At 41.4% G+C, this 22,500-nt stretch overlaps 1 protein-coding gene across 3 annotated transcripts in view; it reads left to right on the top strand.

Moving 5' to 3' along the window:
- Window positions 1–22,500, top strand: part of plxna1b (plexin A1b) — a 236,687-nt gene that overhangs the window by 111,247 nt on the left and 102,940 nt on the right. For all 3 annotated transcript variants that reach the window (XM_053636054.1, XM_053636055.1, XM_053636056.1), the window contains exon 4: window positions 19,447–19,584. In XM_053636054.1, coding sequence (XP_053492029.1) covers window positions 19,447–19,584 — 138 coding nt within the window. The remainder of the gene's footprint in view (window positions 1–19,446; window positions 19,585–22,500) is intronic.

The raw sequence follows: 22,500 nt of genomic DNA, 5'->3' as shown, positions 1-22,500 counted from the left end.
CCTTTCCCTCTCTCCCTTCATACGGTGTGGTATAGTATGTGTGGCATTTCTGTATTCATTGGTAATTGTCTAATCAATCGCTGTAGCTCATGACTCGTCTTTGTAATTCTAACTGACACGGGCTCTAATCAATCATGTACGGCGTGTATTAACTTCTATATCCCTGCTCCACTAGCCCTAATCACTTTGATTGATCTTTTTATTGGCCATGTTCTAATCCTACAGCTAGCAGCCCCGCCGTCCAACGTCTCGGCCACTTAGCCAGGACGGAGTGGTTGCCGTAGCAACCTCTTGGATGGGGCTCTGCGTTTCTCTTGCGCTCTCTCTCTCTCTCTCTCTCTCTCTCTCTCTCTCTATATATATATATATATATATATATATATATACATACACACACACACACACACACACACACGCCAGTAAAACGCATGCCGGACACAGTCAAATCATTTCCCCATCCGTCCTCTGGCTAGCTTAGTGTCACAATTAACAAGATGGATTCGGTGTGTGCTTGGCCCCTCTCGTTTACGGTTTCATCATTTCCTCTGCGCGTCTCTTGACTGCGGCGCGGTCCGAGCCTTCAGAGTGCGATGAGGAGAATCTCAAGAGACCGGAGCAGAAAGGCAGAAAAACATGGAGTAAACACGACAGGACGTCTTTTAGAAAAGAGAAAGGCAAACGTTGTGAAAACTTCAGGGTTAGAGGTGCGCTGGCTCCAGACACACGCGATTCTGACAATCATGAGGGAGCACGTCGGCCCTTTCTCCTGTTCTGTAAAACACATGGTGTGTACGTTAAGAAAATGTGCCGGCCACATGTGGAAGTGAATTAGCTTCTTCCTGTGTGTGCGTGCCGTGCCGTGCCGTCTCCTTCCTGCGCCGCGCTAATAGTTTTGTGTCTGCGCTCCTAAGGCTTTGATCCGCTGAGGAAAACCCTTCTCTAACCGTCACTGCGGTACTGATCGGAGGCCGTGGTACCAAATCCGACGCTATAACCGATCTCAAAGTGTGCTTTCAGTGGCTCATCGGACCGGTCTGATCACCTGGTCTGATAAACGTCGTGGAAACTCGTGTGATCTAAACAAAATGGTGTTGTTTTGATCAAAATATCGTAGGCCGGGCTTGCTCAACACAGCAGTGATTTTCGCAATAAGAGTGTAAAGTGATATTGCCGCTTTTTCCATTTCTAGGTTTTCCGTACATTAGTAGCGCGTGATAACGGTGCGTCAGGCTTTATGTCGTGACCTTGTTTTGCTTCTTTTGATTTATTTGTTTTCACTGACCAGCATCACTGTCTGTTGAGCTTAAGCACGTTGTTGTGGGGAAATTCCGTATACCGTGAAGAAAATCCATTAGTCTGCTGGAAAGCACAAGCACAACAAGTATAACTACAGTATTTATAGCCTATTACTTAAGTTTATGTCGTATTCAAGGCATGTCAGTCTACTGAAAAGAAATAGGCTCGATGAAATTGATTCATAATGAATTGATGAAGCATAAACCAGTGTTGCCGTTTAAATGCAACCCAGTTATGCGACTGGGTTTTTGTTTGTTTTTGAAGCCCGCCGCAAGCCAAGCTTTATTTTCACCCGCACGCAGCGTACATCTGTACATCGCAACAGGCTATTCAGTCCATATCGAAGCATTCGCTCTTGGTGTCGTTTAATCATTTATTTTGTCATTTGATCCTTTTGGAGACACCCTCATAGAATTTGTAATGGTTTTAATAGAAACTGTAATGGTCCCTGTGGGTCTCTACTGGTAATTTGTTGCCTTCTATTGGTGGCATGCTGTGTCTAGTGGATACCATGAAGGACCGGAAATGGTTGTAATGCTTAGCTGATGGTTTGTAATGGTATTTGAAGTGGAAACCGTTAGAATTTCTGTGACTGTTCTGGTATTGTGTTTTTTTTTTTTTTTCCAGCAGGGAAATCTGTTTGCTGTTTGAACCTTCCTGTTAGCTCCGTGTTCTAGGAATCGGTAGGTTTCTCGAGCAGCTAATGAGCACCAGAGCCAGCCTTGCGCTCTGCTTTGAAGAACACACACCCGATACGGAAAATGGCTCCTGAGAAGTCAGCCTTTGGTGAGGATTTTACAAGAAGCAGAACTGACAAGCACACGGCTTCATCCGCTGCTAACATGCTAACTAACAGTGACACGTGATGGCACGGACTGCCCTTTCTCTCAAACAGAACAGAGCACACGGACAGAAAGACAGAGCGCGAGCGAGCGAGAGAGAGAGAGAGCGAGAGAGAGAGACGACTGTTGCCATGTGTCTCTGACCCTTGGCCCTGTAAGTCACTTACATGCCTGTTCCTTTCCTGTTTCACCGGAGCAGCTCCTCGCAGACGCCTCACGCTGCGTCTCATGAACTTTGGGTAATTAATCAGCCTCCATGCTGAAGCTCCACACACCTGTCAAACACCTAAGTGACCTTGTAGCTTTCAGTTAATTCCAGGTGGAGCATCCCGTGTTGTTTCTCGCGAGGCGGGACGTTTTCCTGTGCCGTGGCCGTCAGCGTGTAGAGTGCGTGGTCAGAGGTCTTTCTTTGCAGCTGATTAGATTGTGGAAGCAGAGTGATGCTGCTGAAACGTACCAGTCGATGCACTCACTTTACACTTAATTGGCAGCGGTCTGATTCTATTGTGGTCTGTTTGCCACGGCTTTAACCAATTACACTTTGATCTTTCTTTCTCTTCTCTCTCTCTCTCTCTCTCACTCCCACACACACACACACTCACACTCCTAGTTTTTTTTTTTTCCATTCTCCTCCATCCTCACACTTACCTTGTTAATAGTCTAAAATATATTTTGCAGCGATCTACCCAAAGCGCTACAGTTTTATGCACAAGTTTGGGCACCCCTCTGAGGCGGTATTGATGATTGGCTCTGTCGTTTTTAAGAAAAGATCTGCCGTCAGGTTTCTAGACAAAGCTGGATACCGTGATGTTTTTTCCAGACAAAGATTCGTAGTGTAGCACTGTCGAGTTGTATGAACTCAAATCGAATGCGAAAGACAGGCTGTGTAAAGGTTTGGCCCACCCTTTCAGTTGTGTTGATTTTGAATACCCGGAGTCACTTAATGCTGATTGACTGCAGCACCAAATCGATCGATTTGATTGGCTCGATGAACATTTTAGATTGAAAACACAGGTGCAGCCAATCATGAAAAAGGCTATTCAAGGTAGCTACTTGCTGGTTGTGTTAATCTTTTGATTCTCTACTGGGAAGGAGCGACATGGGAACGTCAAAAGAACTCCGTAATGATTTAAAAACTAGCATGATTGATCGGTATGAATTAGGAGAAGGATACGAAAAGAGACGACAGAGGTTTGAGGTCTCGGTCAGCACGGTTAGAAAATGGAGCAGTCCTTACGAAGGAAAGATATCTGAAAGGTTAGGACGGTCACAGACAAACCACAGACCGCCTCCAAAGAGCTCTGAGAACATCTTGCTGACGGTGGTGGTGGTGTACGTCGTACAGTCTAGCGCACAAGGAACGGCGATCTGCGTACTGCCAACAAGCAGAGTCGTTTGAGGTACGCGAAGGCTCGTCTGGACAAGCCAGAATTATTTTGGAATAATGTGGACTAATGGTTATCCGGTCACAAGCAGAAATGATAAATGGTCCGCACTTATATAGTTTATATAATGCACTTTTAATTCACACACACACTCACACCAGTGGTAGCAGAGCTGCCGTGCAAGGTGCTAACTTGCCATCAGGAGCAATGCGGAGGCACGTGGGCTGGGAATTGAACCGCCAACCCTACGATTAGTGAACAACCCGCTCTACCACCTGAGCCACAGCCGCCCAGGAGTGCTTTTTATGGCAGCAAAAGAACACCTCATTCCAGCAAGGACCTGCTCCCTACTGTAAAATTTGTAGGAGGGTTCATCATGCTATGGGGCTGTGTGGCAAGTACTGGAAACCTTGTCAGAGTTGAGGGTCGCATGGATTCCACCCAGTATCGGCAGATTCTTAAGAATCGGTCAAGAGATTGACGTTACACCGGGGTTGATTGTTTCACCGGGACAATGATCCAAAGCTACCAGGGAATTCATGCACAGACACGGATACAGTGTTCTAGAATGGCCATCCCAGTCCCCAGACTTGAACATCACAAATCTATGGAATGATTTGAAGCGGGCTGTGCGCGCTCGGAAGCCTGACCGAACGGGAGACGTTCTGCAAGGAAGAATGGTCCCAAATACCTGCAGCCAGAATTCAGTGGCGATAAGAAGTGACTACAGGCTGGTATTTCAGCAAAAAGGAGGCTCTGCTAAATATTGACGTGATCATTCCATTGAGGTGCCCAAATTTTTGCACCTGTCGTCTGTTTTTGTTATGGCTCACGCTGCGTTGTTTATCTCCGAACTGAAATGTAACTGTTTCCGTAAGGGCTTTTACTTTCTCCGGTCTGTGTGCTTGTTTGCAGTAGAGGTAGAGGTGTGTTCAGTGTTCTCGCACTCCAAAGTAAAAGGGAGCTAATCACTTTGCTAATGAGGCTGTTTATATTTAGCAACTGCGTTTCTCGTCCATTGGGTCAGCTCTCTCTAATGACCACAGAACTGATGCATGCTTATTGTATAAGCAGGGATGCCAAGAGTGCCTGCTAATGCGCACACATGCACACCACTGTGTCCAGGGGTCAGTGCCCTCCATGTTACCGTGGCAACAGGCCAAACTGCAGCCAGAGCATCTGTTTCACACCTGGTTGCCAGGCGACCACCCAGCTGTCAGAATGCCGCTCACGCCACATGCCACTGTTCAGTATGCTAATCTGTGTGTGTGTCAGTGTCTGTGTGTGCTTATGGTGTTGTGGCTTCACCTGCTCTTCCCCCACTGCCTCACAACATGCAGTTGCTGCCCATACTGTCACTGGGTTCAACTGTGTGTGTGTGTGTGTGTGTGTGTGTGTGTGAGAGAGAGAGAATTTATACAGTCCTTGCACCTGTTTTGGTGTGTTCCCTTGAGTTCACACTGTATGACACTGTTTTTATGTGTGTGTGTGTGAGAGAGAGAGCGAGAGAGAGACACACACACACCACTGGACCTCTCAGTAGTTCACACTGTATACCACTCGCTTGCCATATAATGTGCGAATCCCACTATTGGCCTTCTGGGCCTGTTGTGTGTGTGTGTGTGTGTGTGTGTGTGTGTGTGTGTGGTGCGAATATAACAGTCATTAAAGATGGCATATGTTATTTTTAAGTCAAAACACTTTTTTTTTTTTTGCTATATTTGGTGCAGTTCCTCTCACATTCCAGCAGCTGTCAATAAACTGTAAAGAGAGAGGAAAAAAACAACTGCTGCAGACTTTATAGTCCGGATAAAATCATAAGAAAGCGTGGACCACCGTTATCCAACCAATCAGGACATCGAGCCTCGTGCACTTGCCTGCCAGTCATGCTGCATATCACTTCAAAAAGCTCCATCTCTTGCACCAGCATTCCCGTGCCTTTGCAACGTGTTGTGGTGGTTCATGTGTTTCGCTAACTTCCACCAAAACAACAGGCTGTTCCTGTTTACCGGCTACTTCCTCATCAATAATGCGTCAGCGTCCAGTCTTTGTTGCGGCGTTTTGCTTTGCAGGGTTTGAGCGTCCTTTTCTGGTAGCGAAGCCCTACATAAAAAGCGGATGGGTGACGGCTCGAGAGTTCCGATCAGACTAATGACGATAAGAAGCTTGAGCGTTCAGATCCCAGCTCCGTTTTATTCCTGAAATGTCTGACGGTTTTAGCCTGCTCATGAAGCCTTGTATCGTGTCTCTTCTCCTTTTTCAGTTTGATTTCTCTAGCGCTTTTTTAATCATAGATTGTCAAAAAGCAGCTTTGCAGAAAACAGTGTAGGTTTACGTCACTAACGAGCAAGAGAGCATGACTGGTGTCGGTGACGAGGGGAAAACTCCATGAGAACCCATCCTCTTTCTTCGTCCCCACCCCGTCCAGTGGATCTCCTCTTCACCTGTGATCCACAGCTCACACACACTTAACCGCATTCAGGGGGCTTTTTCCTGAACAGCGATCTGTTGGACGAGTACAGAGCTGCTTGTTGGGTGAGGCGGTGTGTACAGAGGATTAGGTGGGAGGAACGGCTGAGGCACGACTGGGAGAAAGCGGTCCGAGATGGAACGGTTTACACTCGAGGGTGGTGGGTATGGTCAGGGTGTTATAGAGCGGCGCTGGATGGTTGGTGTTTTGCGCATAACGGTGTGTTTTGGATTTCACACTGCAGCTCGAGGCTGGCACCTTCCGACGATGTAAATCATATGCCGTGGCCGTCACCAGATCCGAACACCTGCGAGAGATTTTGGGCCGGACGCCTCCACCAGCATCATCATCATCATCATCATCATCATCGCACCAGGGAATATCTTTTGAAAGAATGATGTCCTCCAAAACACTTCCAGCAACTTGGAGAATCTATGCCACGGTGCTATGGAGTTGCTCTAGTGCTGGACTAACACCTCAGTAAGACCTTACAGCTGGATGACGAATTAAAGGGTGTATTAGTGATTTCCAGTATGATACAAAATGCTTATATATACTTACGTGACTTTCACACTGGGCGCGTTTGCTGACGTTCGAATCCGCGTGAGATTGTTCCCGGCGCCCCCACGGCGTCTCGCTTGATTCTGTCGAACCCCCAGTGCATTTGTGTTCTTCTTACATCGTCGGAAACCTGCATGGAGACTCTTTTTATATTATTATTTTGCTTGTGTTCTGTGCAGCAATGGATCTCGTGTCCCATGACGTTCCCCTGAGACTCCCGATAAAGGCCGTTTTTCACGCGTTTAAAAACATCCGACCGTCAGGGCCGATTATATCCCGTCAATCAAAAGAGGGCAGGAAAATTCATACCGTGTTTAAAGACACAGTACGACAAAAACTGCAGTTTGTAATCTCTGCACTGTTCAAATTTTACGCCGCATGCTGCAGAAGAACAGAAGCAGTGCGTGTTTTTTTCGGCGTGTACGTTAACGAATGAGCGCTTTTACACCGGACGCTGCCGTGCTGCTCGAGCTGAATTAAAGGGCCAGTACACGGTTGAAAGATTTAAATGAAGATGAGTTGACAAAAAAAAGTATATATTGCACAGAAAAATATATCTGTAGAGTAGTATATTTCAGATCCAGTTAATGTTAATATATAAAAAAAAGTGTATATTAGATATGACCAGTGTGATGTTCAGTGATGGAGTAGAAATGCTTTTGTTTGTGGAGAGTGAATGTGAGACTAACAGGAGGATTTTACAATTCAGACAATGTTAATATGAATTAATAACATTCAATAAGTTAATAATCTTACTTTAATCTTCAGAATTTAGCTCATGTGTTCATGTTAGAGTCATGTGTTTTCTGTTTCTGAGACCAGTGACTGTGAAACATTATTATTATTATTATTATTATTAATTTAAAAGGAGGTATAAAAGGCAGAACTATCGGTATCACTCTGAATAATCGCTTATCGGTATCAGCTGAGAAATGTAGTAAATTTTAGGTGCATCTGTAGTCGTGGAAACGCATGGTTTTGTCATCGGGTAAAACGACTGCGGACCCGAATACGAGAGTCGCGTTCACATTCACGGGAATCGCAGCCCAGTCCCAGCGCAACCGAACTCCTACAGGAAGTCTCGGGTTTGGTACCGCGCTGCACTTCCCGGTCCGTTACCAATTTTCCATGCAAACCGTGCTCTGTTTTGGACTAAACTGCCAGTGCGAAAGCCCCCTCAGATCGAGCATATTCTGTGTTCTAAATAGATACAAGTACAGTTATGAATAGGAGGCTTATTATTATTATTATTATTATTATTGTGATATTGTCAGTGCTTTGCTCCCACAGTCTGACCTTAACCACCCTTCCAAAAAGAAACCCATATTTCTAAACAAGCTGTCCTGAAATTCGTAAATGAAAAATGCTTTTTTATTTATAGATGCACTGCTCTATAAATAATGATGTAGAGCCCACGCAGACCACGTGCTGCTCTCAGGGCAGCATGTCTCTGCTGGGGTCTCCAAAAAAAATATCGCATTTAAAAATAAAAGTACGCTTGTTGTGCATGGTTTTTTTTTTTTTTTTTTTTCTCCGCCCCAGAATTTTTCATTGTTTTTAAAACTTCAATTTCAAATCATATAGGAAAATCATATAGGCGTTCTAATCATTCTAATACCATGCCTCTTAAAGGAGCCTGGAAGCACGGCGTCTAGCTTTATCGTAAACTCTGCCAGCACACTTTTACTGCTCTTTCTGGAATGTAACAAACCCCGAAATGAAAATAAATCTGATCGGATATTATCAGACGGTGATTGTTGTGAACCGTAATCGATAGTTCTGTGATTTTTGGGAAAGCGCTGTACTCGGTCACGTTAGATAGAAAGCGTGTGAGAAAAGCTCCACGGGGCGTCTCGCTGAGACCGTTTTCCGAGCTCCAGTGTGGTAGCTGAGGAACTGTACGCGTTCAGGAGTTAATTAAATTCTTCATCTGCAAAGTTCTGTTTGTTGTAATATTTTTGTGCATGAGAAAAGACTTTGATTTTCAAGCAGCCTTGTTTTCTTTGTTTTTTTTTTTTTTTTCCTTCCCCGAGTGTAGAGATGAGGTTCGCGTTTAATTAACATTAAGGTCGTGCCAACTTTTGGTTTAAATCCAAATACAGATAAGAATATGAGGAGGATTCGACAGATAGATTGTCATTGCGTTAAACCTTTTTATTTATTTATTTTTAATAACCCGACTCTCCGAACACACACACACACACACACACAGAGCATATTCTCATTTGCTTAAAAGTTAGGACGGTCAAAATGATGCCAATTGTTTTGATAAACATTGCGAGTGTTTTTTTCCTCTAGACAGGTAGCTGAGGTTGAAGGGAAACTGGAGCAGATCTCATGCTGCGTTCGGAGGAAGCGAGATCTTTGCTGTAGCGTTTAGAGACGGGTGGGGCGGCTGGAGTTACACACAGCCTCCAGATCATGTTTCCACTAGAGGTGAAATAAAATGAAGCCTTGCAATTCAAACAATTGATGGATTAAGGCTTTCTCTCTGTGTGAGAGAGAGAGAGAGAGAAGGTGTTTTATTTCTAAAGCAGGATGTAATTGTGCCTTTGTTCACTGAGTGGATATGACTGTTCAGATTCTTTTCACTGTTGTTTATACAGTCAACACACACAAATATAAGCCAGAGCGTGTGAGACGATTGCGTCTATTCCTGCAACTAACACACACACACACATATTCTCACTCTCTCCGTGTCCCCGTCTGGGTTTTTTAGCGAAACCGTCTTTGGCTGTGGTTTTGCAGCTGGCGGAGAGAATGCTGCGTGTGAGATTATGGGTCAGAATAATAATACTCGGATGCTAGCGTTGCTCCAGGTCTCGTCCGTTGAGACGATGTCTGTGTGCACGAAAGTCTAGCCCTGCTCTGGCCCGTAATGCCTCTCACGAGCGCGCTCGGTCTGATGAAGTGACTGTAGTTCATACAGGTACGCATTAAGTGCATGCTAGGTAATGATTGCACTCCCAGCGTAATATCTGGGGAAGAGTGAAGGAGGATATAAAATCTGTCACTGTTTAATTATGTCTGCATTCCTTAAGCACTAATTTGAGGCATCAGTGGCTCGGTAATCGGCTAGCGTTCCCACAGGAAGGCTTATCAGTTCTTTAGTGATTACAGATTAAAGATTGCTCTCTTTCCATATCAGCTATGCTCGGAGCGTGTGTCTTCCTGTGTTTTTCTCGTGCTCTCTCCCGTGGCAGGGTATGTGTGTGTTGGAGTGCATCCATTGTTTGTATAGACAGTCACCCTCGGTGTACTGAATACATGGTTTGTGCTTGCAATGCCTCTCTTCCTGTGTTGACTTGCGGGGTGTGTGTGTGTGTGTGTGTGTGTTTTGGTGAACTGTAAGGAAAAGGAAGCATTCAGTAGGTCCTTTTGGAGTGTGACGTAAAAAGGTCATTTGCAGACATGTGGTGGTGTTTGTTTAAGGTTTCATTTAGCAAACTGACCCATGACTGAGTCATATCGTGTGGGGGGGGGGGGGGGGGGGGGGGTGTAGATTTGTGTGACTGTAGGAAGGCGCATGTCTGCGTCGTGGCTGGCACGCCTACTGTATGTGTGTTTATCTGCGTGCATGCTGCTGATTCGGGACTCTCGTAGCGTGGCCGTGTTAGCGTGATTGATTTGAGGCCGTTTGGGAAATGAAGCGTAGCGTCACACTATCACGCCGGCAAAAGACATTCCCGCTTAAGGCCTCTTCACACAGACCCTTTTCCCATGAAAAAAAAATAATAAAATATATATATAATAATAAAAATGGTGTAAAAGTAGATTTGAAACTATTCGCATTTCTATAAATGCTTTCATATAGTAAGCAAGATCGTCATACGCCAATTATTTTATTTTTTCCGAGTTCTGCGACAATGAAAATTTCATCAATCAGTAAGATACAGACTCTTATTCACGAGATAGATGAGCCACAGGAAGGTGAGTAGTTGATGAGCTGTGTTATAAGCAGAATAACCGCTTCCAAAAAAAAAAAGCAGATTTAAAAGGAGACTGTTTATTTGTCCACAATGGTTTCCTGCGCTTCCAATCTCTGGGGAATTATTTAGACACTGACCCTAAGCTGTGCATTGTAGGACTTCATAAGTGCACCAAATGGCCTCCAAATGGTATCCTTAGGAACATGAATGACAAAACTCCCACTATAGTGAATAGAGAGCAGTTTCAGACATACTGTGTGTGTGTGTGTTTTTATATATATATATATATATATATATATATCTCCCCGTGCTACGGGGGTTTCCTCCGGGTACTCCGGTTTCCTCCCCCAGTCCAAAGACGTGCATGGTAGGCTGTTTGGCGTGTCCAAAGTGTGTGAATGTGTGTGTGATTGTGCGACGGACTGGCACCCTGTCCAGGGTGTACCCCGCCTTGTGCCCGATGCTCCCTGGGATAGGCTCCAGGTTCCCCGTGACCCTGAAAAAGGATAAAGCGCTATAGAAGATGGATGGATGGATGGATGATAGTGCGTATATGTATATGGGTGTGTATGTAAGTTATGTATAACTTTATTAATGGGCACCGTTTCAAAGAGGATCAAATGTTTGTCCAAATATTTAAAAAAAAAAAAAAAAAAAAAGCAGCCAACAATTTCCATGGGGTGCACTTATTTTTTCACAGGACTGTACACTTTAACCTTTGCGAATATTTTTTTCCCCCTCCAAATAGCGAAATGAGAGACACCTGAGAACTAGACTTTTCTGATTTTTCGGCTAAAGCAGTAGCGAGTAAAATTCACCCAAAGGAAATGCCAGTTCACTGAAGGGGAATGGACATGGACCACAAGAATTTTGACATGTCCGTTCAAAAAGTTCAGTTTCGTGAACGAATGGAGCACAGAAAGGTGGAATCTGTGGTCTCTGGTCGGGAAAACAGTTGCGGGAGCCGCTCATTATTAAGTAGTCACACTTCCCTCACTGTTTCCTAACTAGGACAGTAGTAGCTTAGTCCTTAAGTCATTTAACTACTGATTGGGAAGTTGTGAGTTCAAACCCTTAACCCTGAACTGCTCAGTATTAAAACCTTCTGGATAAGGATGTCTGCCAAATGCCGTAAAAGTAAATGCTCCTGTTGCTTGATGCACATCTGTTTGCATAAGGTTTATGGAAACCTGACCATCACACCTATACGTGCTTGTTAAACATCTGGGTTTAAAAGTGGTTTCTACCACAACGCAGCTGAATTCTCTAAGCAGGATGTGTGGATTAATCAATGTAGACCAGCAAATCTCTGGCAGTACTTTCGGATCTAACATAAACTATAGCTTTTTATTAACGCGCTCATTCTAATACCTTACAGTTGCTATAGTGACAGCTCATATACTTGTATCGGTGGATGCTCCACCTAATCTAATGATAAGCTTGTTATTGAATAAAGTTAAATGTGGGATTATTAATATGGTGAAGTGAAGTTTTCTATAAATGTTCATTCAACGTTGGAAGGAGTCTCCAGTGTCGGCACGTTGTAACGGTCACTAACCTTTTTTTTTTTTTTGCCATGGAAGAGTCTTCAGGACAGGGAACTTCTGCATTTGGTGTCATTTATTTTTTGGTCGCCTTAACTTCGCCGGAGAGACAGAAAAAAGAGGCTCGTGAGAGAATGAATGTTTATAGTTGCTGTAGTGGAAGTGAGAACAGGAACTAACTTGTCCCATGGACGTTCCACAACAGAGCAGTGTTGTTCATTAACGAATGTGTAAGTACAAGAAGAATAACGCACTTTGGGATATTCTGTTGTATGAAAATAATCCACTTTAGAGTAGCGGCCCTCCTCTGCTCTGTTGTACCACCCTGGCGTGGATTATTTTCCTGTAATGTCATGGCCCATAGTGTGTTATTTCTTATCTAATTGTATATAAATTGGTGCTTTTTCATTTGTAGAGATAGATAGATAGATAGATAGATAGATCGATCAATGGTAACTGTGTATTGACAGTAGGGCTGGGCGGTATGACAAAAATATCAAATGATACTTGAGGACATTTCTTAGATACGATGCGTATCACGATATATAACTGAACTAACAAACTGTCTGCAGATCAGCCGTAAATTTAAAAACAACAAACAAAAAAAAAGGTTAAACTGACTTCGACGATACTTTTCTTTAATGCCTACAAAGACACCCAAGATTAAGTTTAAAAAAAAAAATAAAAAAATGAATTGCCAACAGCATCATTCAGTACCATTTCATTTGTAATTATTAAAAACGTTAAAAATACATCGCCATACCAACGATATCTCATCAAAGTGTATCGCGTAATCATTTATCACGATATCAGTGTTGTATCGATATATCACCCAGCCCTAATTGACAGACAGGTCATTTAATAGTAAAATACGCAGGATACTCCACATTCCGTATGTAGTCCATCACAATGTCCTGTTTTTCATTAAGTACATCATGTTCCTATTTTTACAGTAGACTAGTTTGATTGGGTTTTGTTTTGGTTTTTTGTTCATGTCAGTAGTCATGTAATGGTATTTTTGTGAGTGTCTGTATACTGATAACAATACAGATGTGCGAAAAAGTCAGTTAATCATCAGTAAATATGTTTCACTACAGTTATAAACAGATTATTATTATTATTATGATTATGATGATGATGATTATTATTAGTAGTATTATGTGCAGTATAGTGTGGACATTATGCTGAGTGAACATGCAGTCATGTTCATTTTGTAACCGCTGTGTAAAGTAAGCCAATACACTTGGTTTATAAATCTGAACATTGTTCAGTATCTTTTCAATCAATCCGTTTTATCCTTTATGCCTGGAGCCGTACTATCCGTCAGCATACGCTAGGGTATTTGAGGTAAAATACGCTAGGGTGTATATATATATATATATTTGTTCCTGCCTGCTCAGATTTTCTTGTTAGCGATGTTGGCGCCTCTGAACGTATAGTAGTTGCATTGTGTCAGCAAAAATATGCTTCCGGCTTGAGCTGAAAGGCTGTAATGGCCAAAATGTTTGGGAATAATTCACACGTTTGTGACGTTTAGTCGCACGTCGTGTGAAAATAGTCTTAAGCTAGAGAAAAAGGAGCCCTGTCCAGAAATTGTTGTAGTCCGCCAGAGTTTGGCGATTTCCCCGCGCAGAGACGCACTCGATTTAACTCGCGAGTTAATTATCAGGTGTGTTTCAGCAGGGAAATGGCCAATCTTACAGGACTACAGGTCCTTCAGGAGAGGAGTTGGGCACCCTTGGGGAAACAGCCTGTAATTACGTACACACGCTCACACATGCATGGGAAGAGTGAAAAGCTGGAGAAGGACAGATAAAATGTGCCACACAGCTGCGTTTACCGTGCCTGTTTAGCAAAAGCTATATGAGTGATGAATGGAGTTAATATAGTGGTGCTGCCAGTGTCTCTCCTCTCCTGTACACACACACACACACACACACACACACACACACACACAGCTATCATGCTCATTGCTTATAATGCAGAGTGTCCCACAAGTAACAGCGCAGTCAGATATGTCACGTTTAAGCAGAAAGAATTTATTAGCAATGTTTTATCGATGTAAATTTTTTCGACTCTGCTTTAACGACCTGCTTGTTTTTTTTTTCTGGCGCAGAGGGTTCTTGGTCTTGCTAAGTCTTTAATTGAACCAGTGGCTTCAAAGTGCTTGATATGATCGGCCACCATTTCTCGTTTGATCGACCGGCGACAGCGCTCTTCAAAAATAAGGCGTCTCGTTTTTATTATTTATTTATTTATTTATTTATTTATTTAAATGCTGGGTGTTTGGGCATTATTAGTAATTGAGCCTCTGTGTAATTAATGGAAAATGACATCAAGCAATCAGTATGGTAAAATAATTCATATAATGCTATATAATGCTAGTAATAGTCTTGTTTGAGTAACATCCTTACCGCTCCTGGTTGAGAGCCACAGCCGGAGCCGTGCCCTGGGCAGCGCACCCCCTACAGGCAGCGTGGCTGGATTGCTGCGCCGTTTGTTATTTGTGAGATGATGGAGTCTCTGCTGATGCAGATCTGCTCACTGGGAGTTCTGCTCTAATCGCCTAGCGCTCTCTCTCTCTCTCTCTCTCTCTCTCTCTCTCTCTCTCTCTCTCTCTCTCTCTCCCCCCCCTCTCCTGTTTCTCTTCATTACTCCCTAACATGCTCTGAAGAACTTTTTATTTTTTTTCCCCTGCCTTCTCAAATGATGCGTTAGCAGTCACGGCTGTAATTTAAATCAATTTGTACAATTACGTTTGGGCTGATTTCCTCCGTTGACCTTTCAGTCGGAGCGATTGACCCCCGGTGACCTTTGTTAACTGTCGGGAAAAGGTCACGCTGCGTTTTGGCACGCCTGCGTGCTTTTCCAACACCCTTTTCTACAATGTAGGTGCATGCGTTCGGGGAGTGAGAAACAAAGATGGACTGCGCTGCGGGTCTGAGTGACCTGTTACTTGTTGCAAAACTGCTGCGTACATAAACACAGCATCACAGAGAGGGAGAATAGCGACTCCTTAAAGGCTGATTTAGCGTTTTATTATTTTATTATATTGGTCAGAAGGTGATTAATTTTCTGCACGGCTCTGACTGTATGTAGAGTTCACCTATGTTTAGATGAACACACTCTTTCTTTCTAATAAGTTCGACTCGTATAACAGACGCTCCACATAAGCAGTTTATAAAAACATGTACTTGTTAATAGTTTGTTGATGAGTTTTTTCATAAAGAGAGGCTTATTTAGCTTTTTTTTTTGTACGAAGACTTCAGTATCTGCACTTTTGTAGCAGTCAGAGGTAAAGCTGTAACGTTTTCTGAAACATGAGTCAATTCAAAGTATTTTATAGCATCAATATAGATAGGTGAGGAGAATTAAAAATAGTAATAGTAGTAATAATAATAAAAATAATAATAATAATAGTAAAGGTGGTAATAATAATAGTAGTAATAATAATGATAGTAATAATAGTAATTGTGGTGATACTAGTAATAATAATAATAAAAATAATAGTAGTAATAATAATGATAGTAATAATAGTAATTGTGTTGATAATAGTAATAATAATAATAATAGTAATGGTGGTAATAATAATAGTAGTAATACTACTAATAGTAATAGTAATGGTGGTAATAATAGTAGTAATACTACTACTAATAATAGTAATAATAATAGTAGTAATACTACAAATAGTAATAATAGTAATGGTGGTAATAATAATAGTAGTAATACTACTACTAATAATAGTAATAATAATAGTAGTAATAATAGTAATGGTGGTAATAATAATAATAGTAGTAATACTACTACTAATAATAGTAATAATAGTAGTAATAATAGTAATGGTGGTAATACTAATAGTAGTAATACTACTATTAATAATAGTAATAATAATGATAGTAGTAATAATAGTAATAGTAATAGTAATGGTGGTAATAATAGTAGAAATACTACTACTAATAATAGTAATAATAATAATAGTAGTAATAATAGTAATGGTGGTAATAATAGTAATACTACTATTAATAATAGTAATAATAATGATAGTAGTAATAATAGTAATGGTGGTAATAATAGTAGTAATACTACTATTAATAATAGTAATAATAATGATAGTAGTAATAATAGTAATAGTAATGGTGGTAATAATAGTAGAAATACTACTACTACTAATAATAGTAATAATAATGATAATAGTAGTAATAATACTAACAGTAATAATAATGATAGTAGTAATAATACTAATCGTAATAATAGTAATGGTGATAATAGTAATACTACTAATAATAGTAATGATAGTAATAGTAATGGTGGCAATAATAATAGTAGAAATACTACTACTAATAATAGTAATAATAATAATAATAGTAGTAATAATAGTAATGGTGGTAATAATAGTAGTAATACTACTATTAATAATAGTAATAATAATGATAGTAGTAATAATAGTAATAGTAATGGTGGTAATAATAGTAGAAATACTACTACTACTAATAATAGTAATAATCATGATAATAGTAGTAATAATACTAACAGTAATAATAGTAATGGTGGTAATAATAATAGTAGTAATACTACTACTAATAATAGTAATAATAATGATAGTAGTAGTAATACTAATCGTAATAATAGTAATGGTGATAATAGTAATACTACTAATAATAGTAATGATAGTAATATTTATGGTGGCAATAATAATAGTAGTAATACTACTACTAATAATAGTAATAATAATGATAGTAGTAATAATAGTAATAGTAGTAATAATACTAATCGTAATAATAGTAATGGTGATAATAGTAATACTACTAATAATAGTAATGATAGTAATAGTAATGGTGGCAATAATAATAGTAATACTAATAATAGTAGTAATAATAGTAGTAGTAATAATAGTAATGATAGTAATATTTATGGTGGCAATAATAATAGTAGTAATACTACTACTAATAATAGTAATAATAATGATAGTAGTAATAATAGTAATAGTAGTAATAATACTAATCGTAATAATAGTAATGGTGATAATAGTAATACTACTAATAATAGTAATGATAGTAATAGTAATGGTGGCAATAATAATAGTAATACTAATAATAGTAGTAATAATAGTAGTAGTAATAATAGTAATGATAGTAGTAACTTGTTAAAGAGTTTACACTTTGTGGTTTTTGCTGAGATGAAGAGCTGCATTTTTTTTTGTCTTATTAAGCTTGTGAGAAAAAGAGGCGCTGGTGATGGGTCATCACTGGTGATGGGTGTTTTAACGTAAGTGATGACAGAAACTAAATTGTTTCACGGATTAAACTGTTTTATTAATTGTAAGTATAAACTGATAATTACCTGTGATGTACCGTTCTTTAATAAAAACTGCTATGGTATAAGAAGAATAAAACACTTTGGGGTGGTAACCGTAACTCTGCTCTGCATGGGGCAACATCACGGCGCTGAATCTCGGGTGACGTCTTGTGGCTTTTAGTATGAATATTTTAGCCGTCAGGTTATCTATAAGCGAATGTGCTCCAAAACAGTGACTAAATTCTCATTTAGGTGATGTAGGCATTCAAAACGCATCAATCTACCGCCAATACGGAGCAACAATTTTGATGACCTCATTCTGCACTTCAGCTTCTCTTCCAGTCAAATGTTTTCTTGAATCTGAAGTGTCCCGCCCCCAGCATTATAAAAATCACTTTGCTGAAGTTGCCGTTGATGAGCGAGAGAAATCATATCGGCAAGCATGGGTCGTAAATGTGTCTTTAGCTGTCCGAGTGCACCTGACTATACATATAAGAACAAGCTCTGCTTCGTTGTCTTCATCGACAGAAGACTCGCCGAGCTCCGCTGGAAGGGATGAAGGAGGTGGAAGCCAGTGCATCGCTATTGCTAGGGCTCCTAACTGTCCAGCACGGGCTGTGAGGTAGACTAAACCCTATTGGGTATTTAAAACGAAAGGGGGAGGAGCCGGCTCGAGATGTCCCGCCCTGACTTCCTGTTTCAGTGTAAATTACGTCAACACATTGACGCACATTGGCACTTCACGGGGACTTTAACAGCACCGTCTGAATGACGATGGATGGTGTGCCCAGGCTTTTTGTGTGATTTTATTTATTTATTTATTTATTTATTTATTTATTTATTAGATTGCAGTTGACATGACTGCTCAAATAAAAAAGCAATCTTGAAGACAAAAGAGAATATCAGTAGTCATTTGTATGTCACGTTTCCAAAAAAAAAAAAAAAAAGATGAATACCTTTTTTTATTTTTTTATAAATATTTTTTTTTATATGACACAGCCAAACTCTACTTTTCTGAGCTCTGTGCGTGATGCATTTTTCATCTACGTGTTTTTTTTTTTTGTGTGTGTAGCAGACGCTTTTATCCAAAAACGACTGCACTGAGAACACAATTCAGCCCTGATTCCTATGGATTTTTGACACGAAGCTCGCTAAACTGACACGGAAAACGGATTTGACTGTAGAGCTGTGATGTGTTTGGGATATCTGAGCTGAAGAAACGCAGCTCGCTCGAATCCCCACGTTCACTTCTTTTCAGCAGCGGCTCCGTGTAGACGGGGCTTGGTCCTTTTCTGTGACTCCTGCGTTTCGTGATCGCTTGGGATTCCTGTCGTTGCATTTGTGTCTTTTGGCAATTACATGTAACGCCCCTCCCTGTGCATATTTACCCGATGTGTCTGAGGTAAAAGGAATAATAGACGAGGGAGCGCTCTGACAGGGACTGCGGGTTTAAACAGTGGGGAAGTATGTAGAGTATCAAGATTAACAGGTTTAAATGAACAGTCATTCTGCTCCTAAATGAGAGGGAGTGTGTGTGTGTGTGTGTGTGTGTGTGTCAGGTTGGGTAGTGTGTACCAGCACTAGCTTTATTGATTTCTGTGCTGAGCCCATAATCGAGCTCTTCTTGTCTGTCTGACAGTTGAGTGTCTATCTGCTTTGTTTGATTCAATTAGGGACTGATGTTGCTAATCCTCCTCTTACACACGCATACACGCACGTGTATATACACACACACACACACACACACACACACACACACACACACACACACAAAGGCAGCCAGAGAGATTCACATTCTAAACATAAGGGATTTGAGGAAGTCGATAAAGACTGGGTCGAGCATGCTTTCCTTCTCTCCTTTCCTATTTCTCTCTCTCGTGTTTGTGTTTAGTCAGCGGCGTGATGCCTGCGCTTTTGCAGTTTTAACACTCTCTTCAGTTTCCAGACACAGGCATGTTTTAGAGGGTCTCATAATGAAGCAAGTTATTTTGCATTACTGCCTTCGTAAATATAAGTACTCTGTGTGTGTGTGTGTGTGTGTGTGTGTGTGTGTGCGCGCGCCGTCCTCGCTCTGCAGTTGTGCTTCCCGATGCTTATAGGATTGTCGTCTGCTTTCTCCTGCAGATCCTGATCAACTCGGTGAGCTCCTACAGACCAGCGCTTCTGTATGAGAACGTGGTGGTGGGCGAGGGCAGCCCCATCCTGAGAGATCTGCTCTTCAGCCCTGACCAACACTACATCTACACACTGACCGACAAACAGGTACACACACACACACACACACACACACACACACACACACACAAGCAGCTACATCTGTTCACTACACAGCCATGGAAATGGCCTCTGGCGATCCTGTGTGTGTGTGCGTGCCAGTGTGTGTGTGTGCGTGTGTATGTGTGTGTGTGTGTTCGTCAGCAGTCTTCCTTAAAAATTGCCGGTTGTTTGAAGCCCCTATAAGTGCACAGGGCCTCATTAATGTGTGGTTGTATCTGTACTTATGTGAATGTGTGGTTAACCAAGTCATTTCCTTTTGGCTAAAGCACAACCTAATTTACACAAGCACAGATGCACAGACGTATGTACACACACACACGCACGCGCACACACCCGCACACACCCCACACACCAGTTTGGGGAGCAGTAGTAGAAGCTGTCTGACATGGGCACTGAAGCGTTATTAGGACAAGACTTGAACTAACCACGACGAGGGTTGAACATCGGCCCGACGCTATAACTATAATTTGTTGGACGATATATCGTCCCAGAAATAACTGCGATAAATGATAGTCATTTTAAATATATATATATATATTTATATATATAAAATGATAATATAATAGCAGCTAATGCAGGTACACCCTTTGAAAGAGCAATGAACTTTTAATTCTTGAGAATATTCAGACATCAGAACTGGAACATCAGAAAATAGTTTTTTGTCTTCTGACGAAAATATTCTTTAAATGTAGTCAATATTCCGCCATCTTTGGCTAATTTTAGTCAGTTTTGCTCTATTAATCCATTCAAAAATGAAGCCAAATGCTGACACGTTCTATATATTAACCTAAACCTGTATCAACATGTGAAAACTGGCCTTGCTGTGAAAACCGTATTACCGTGAGTTGACTACTGTAATACAATGTTGTGAATTCTTCATGCTTTAGTTATTCGCTGTGCGTGTTTTAGTGCGTTGTTACGGAAACAGCGTCTTCACAACATGATGCCGGTCTACCGAACGCCTTACTTAAGCCGCAGTTCTCTTGCACGTGCGGGTCATTTTGTGCAGGAGTGAGTTGTAATATTGGGTTTGTGTTGGGTAAATGTCTGATTAAGTCTTGTGTGTAGGACGTGTTTGGGTGAGGTAATTAACCCGCCAGTAAAGAGCTTCAGTTCACCGCTGTTCATTCAGTGTTCAGATTAAGAGGCTCAATCCCCGACATTATTGAATACGACTGGATTATCTCAAAGGCTGGAACTATTCTTTCTAGATTCTTCTTCGGTCTTGTGAAGACCTTCCGTTGATGTAATTATTAACGCAGCTAATCAATGCTATGCAAGACCTAAACCTAATCCTTAACTTCAGTAACTAAAGGGAAACAGGTTGGTGGTGGTAGTCGTAGTAGTATTTAAAAAATATAAGTAGCCAAATGTCCTCACAAGGTCAAAACGTTCACGTTTCTATTCACGTGGGGACATTTGATTCCCATCAAGATATAAACACGGTCCCTACACAGTCCCCTACCATCAAGACCTCAGCTGTCCTACTTTATTCGTAGCCGTGTGTGGGTATGTATATTTATATTTCATTTCTGTGTGTGTATATGCTTCAGCAGTGTGTGGTGTAAAATGCCTGAGTGTGTGTGTGTGTGTGTGTGCGCGCGTGCGTGGTAGGGCTGTCAAATTATTTAAAAACTGCATTCATATTTTAATTGCTTTAACGATGGATTATTTAAATGCGTTCTACTATTAATGAGCGTGTAGTTTGTTTGTTTGTTTGTTTGTTTTTTTTTCGTGCTGTCAAGAGTGTGAACTTTAGCAGTAGCACTATATTATGTACCATGCCCTCCAGAATTATTGGCACCCTTAATGAAAATGAGCAAAACTGATTGTGTGTAAAAAAAATAATAATAATAAACATTGTGCGTGCGCACACACACAATAGTTCAAAATTTCCACTCAAACAATTGGATGTGTATTATCTGTAAATAGTAATAGTGTTTGTTTTCGTGTGTGTGTGATGGCCTGGACAAGCCTTTCACGTGGTGAAGTGTTCTACTCCTAGTCCTGATGCACACACCTATACTACATCGTTAAACAGGGGTCATGAAGCAATATCATTTCATCATGTTCAATGTTTGACGTGAATTTCCATTTGTTTGATCACATTAATGTGCATCGCATGATATTTGCATGATATATAGCCCCCTTATGGCTTCCTATTAAATGCTCATTACATGGGGTAAAAGGTAATGGCACGGTTTGGACACTATAAACCCATGTGAGCACGTGAAATTTTGCACACTAGACCCCCCTGACCATGGATGACTGTGGCATCGTCGGGTTTTGAGCTAGCGATCTCCAGACGAGATGCAGAATGCTTTTCGGTTGCACTGGTCAGGAGACATGTACTCCATTCATCCGTTTTCTGTACCACTTATCCTATACGTGGAGAATGGAGCCTATCCCAGGGAACTCTGGGTACAAGGTGGGGGACACCCTGGACGGGGTGGGAACCCATCGCAGGGCACAGTGGGCAGTTTGTAAATGCCGATCATCCTACAGCGCATGTCTTTGGACTGGGGGAGGAAACCGGAGTACCCGGAGGAAACCCCCGAAGCACAGGGAGAACGTGCAAACTCCGCACACACAGGGCGGGGGTGGGAATCAAACCCCCAACCCTCGACGTGAGAGGCAAACGTGCTAACCACTATGCCACTAGTTAAATCTACTGGTATACATACATACATAAATTCTAGCAAGTTCCTATTTCTATTTTACTTTACCTTCATATGTGTGTTTAGGACATCTTGCGTCGTCCTCCGTGACTTTCTGTTTAAATATCCGGTGATCGAGTCCAACCTCCCTCAGTCATTCATCAACATGGGGTAGATTCGAGAATACACAAATGAAAATAGACAAAAGTGTGTTCCGTCAGGCAATGGAGTGTTTTCAGTTCAT

The sequence above is a fragment of the Ictalurus furcatus genome, chromosome 11, assembly GCF_023375685.1.
Source record: "Ictalurus furcatus strain D&B chromosome 11, Billie_1.0, whole genome shotgun sequence".
NCBI classification, from domain to species: Eukaryota; Metazoa; Chordata; class Actinopteri; order Siluriformes; family Ictaluridae; genus Ictalurus; species Ictalurus furcatus.
This window is presented reverse-complemented; position numbering and strand designations above follow the sequence as displayed.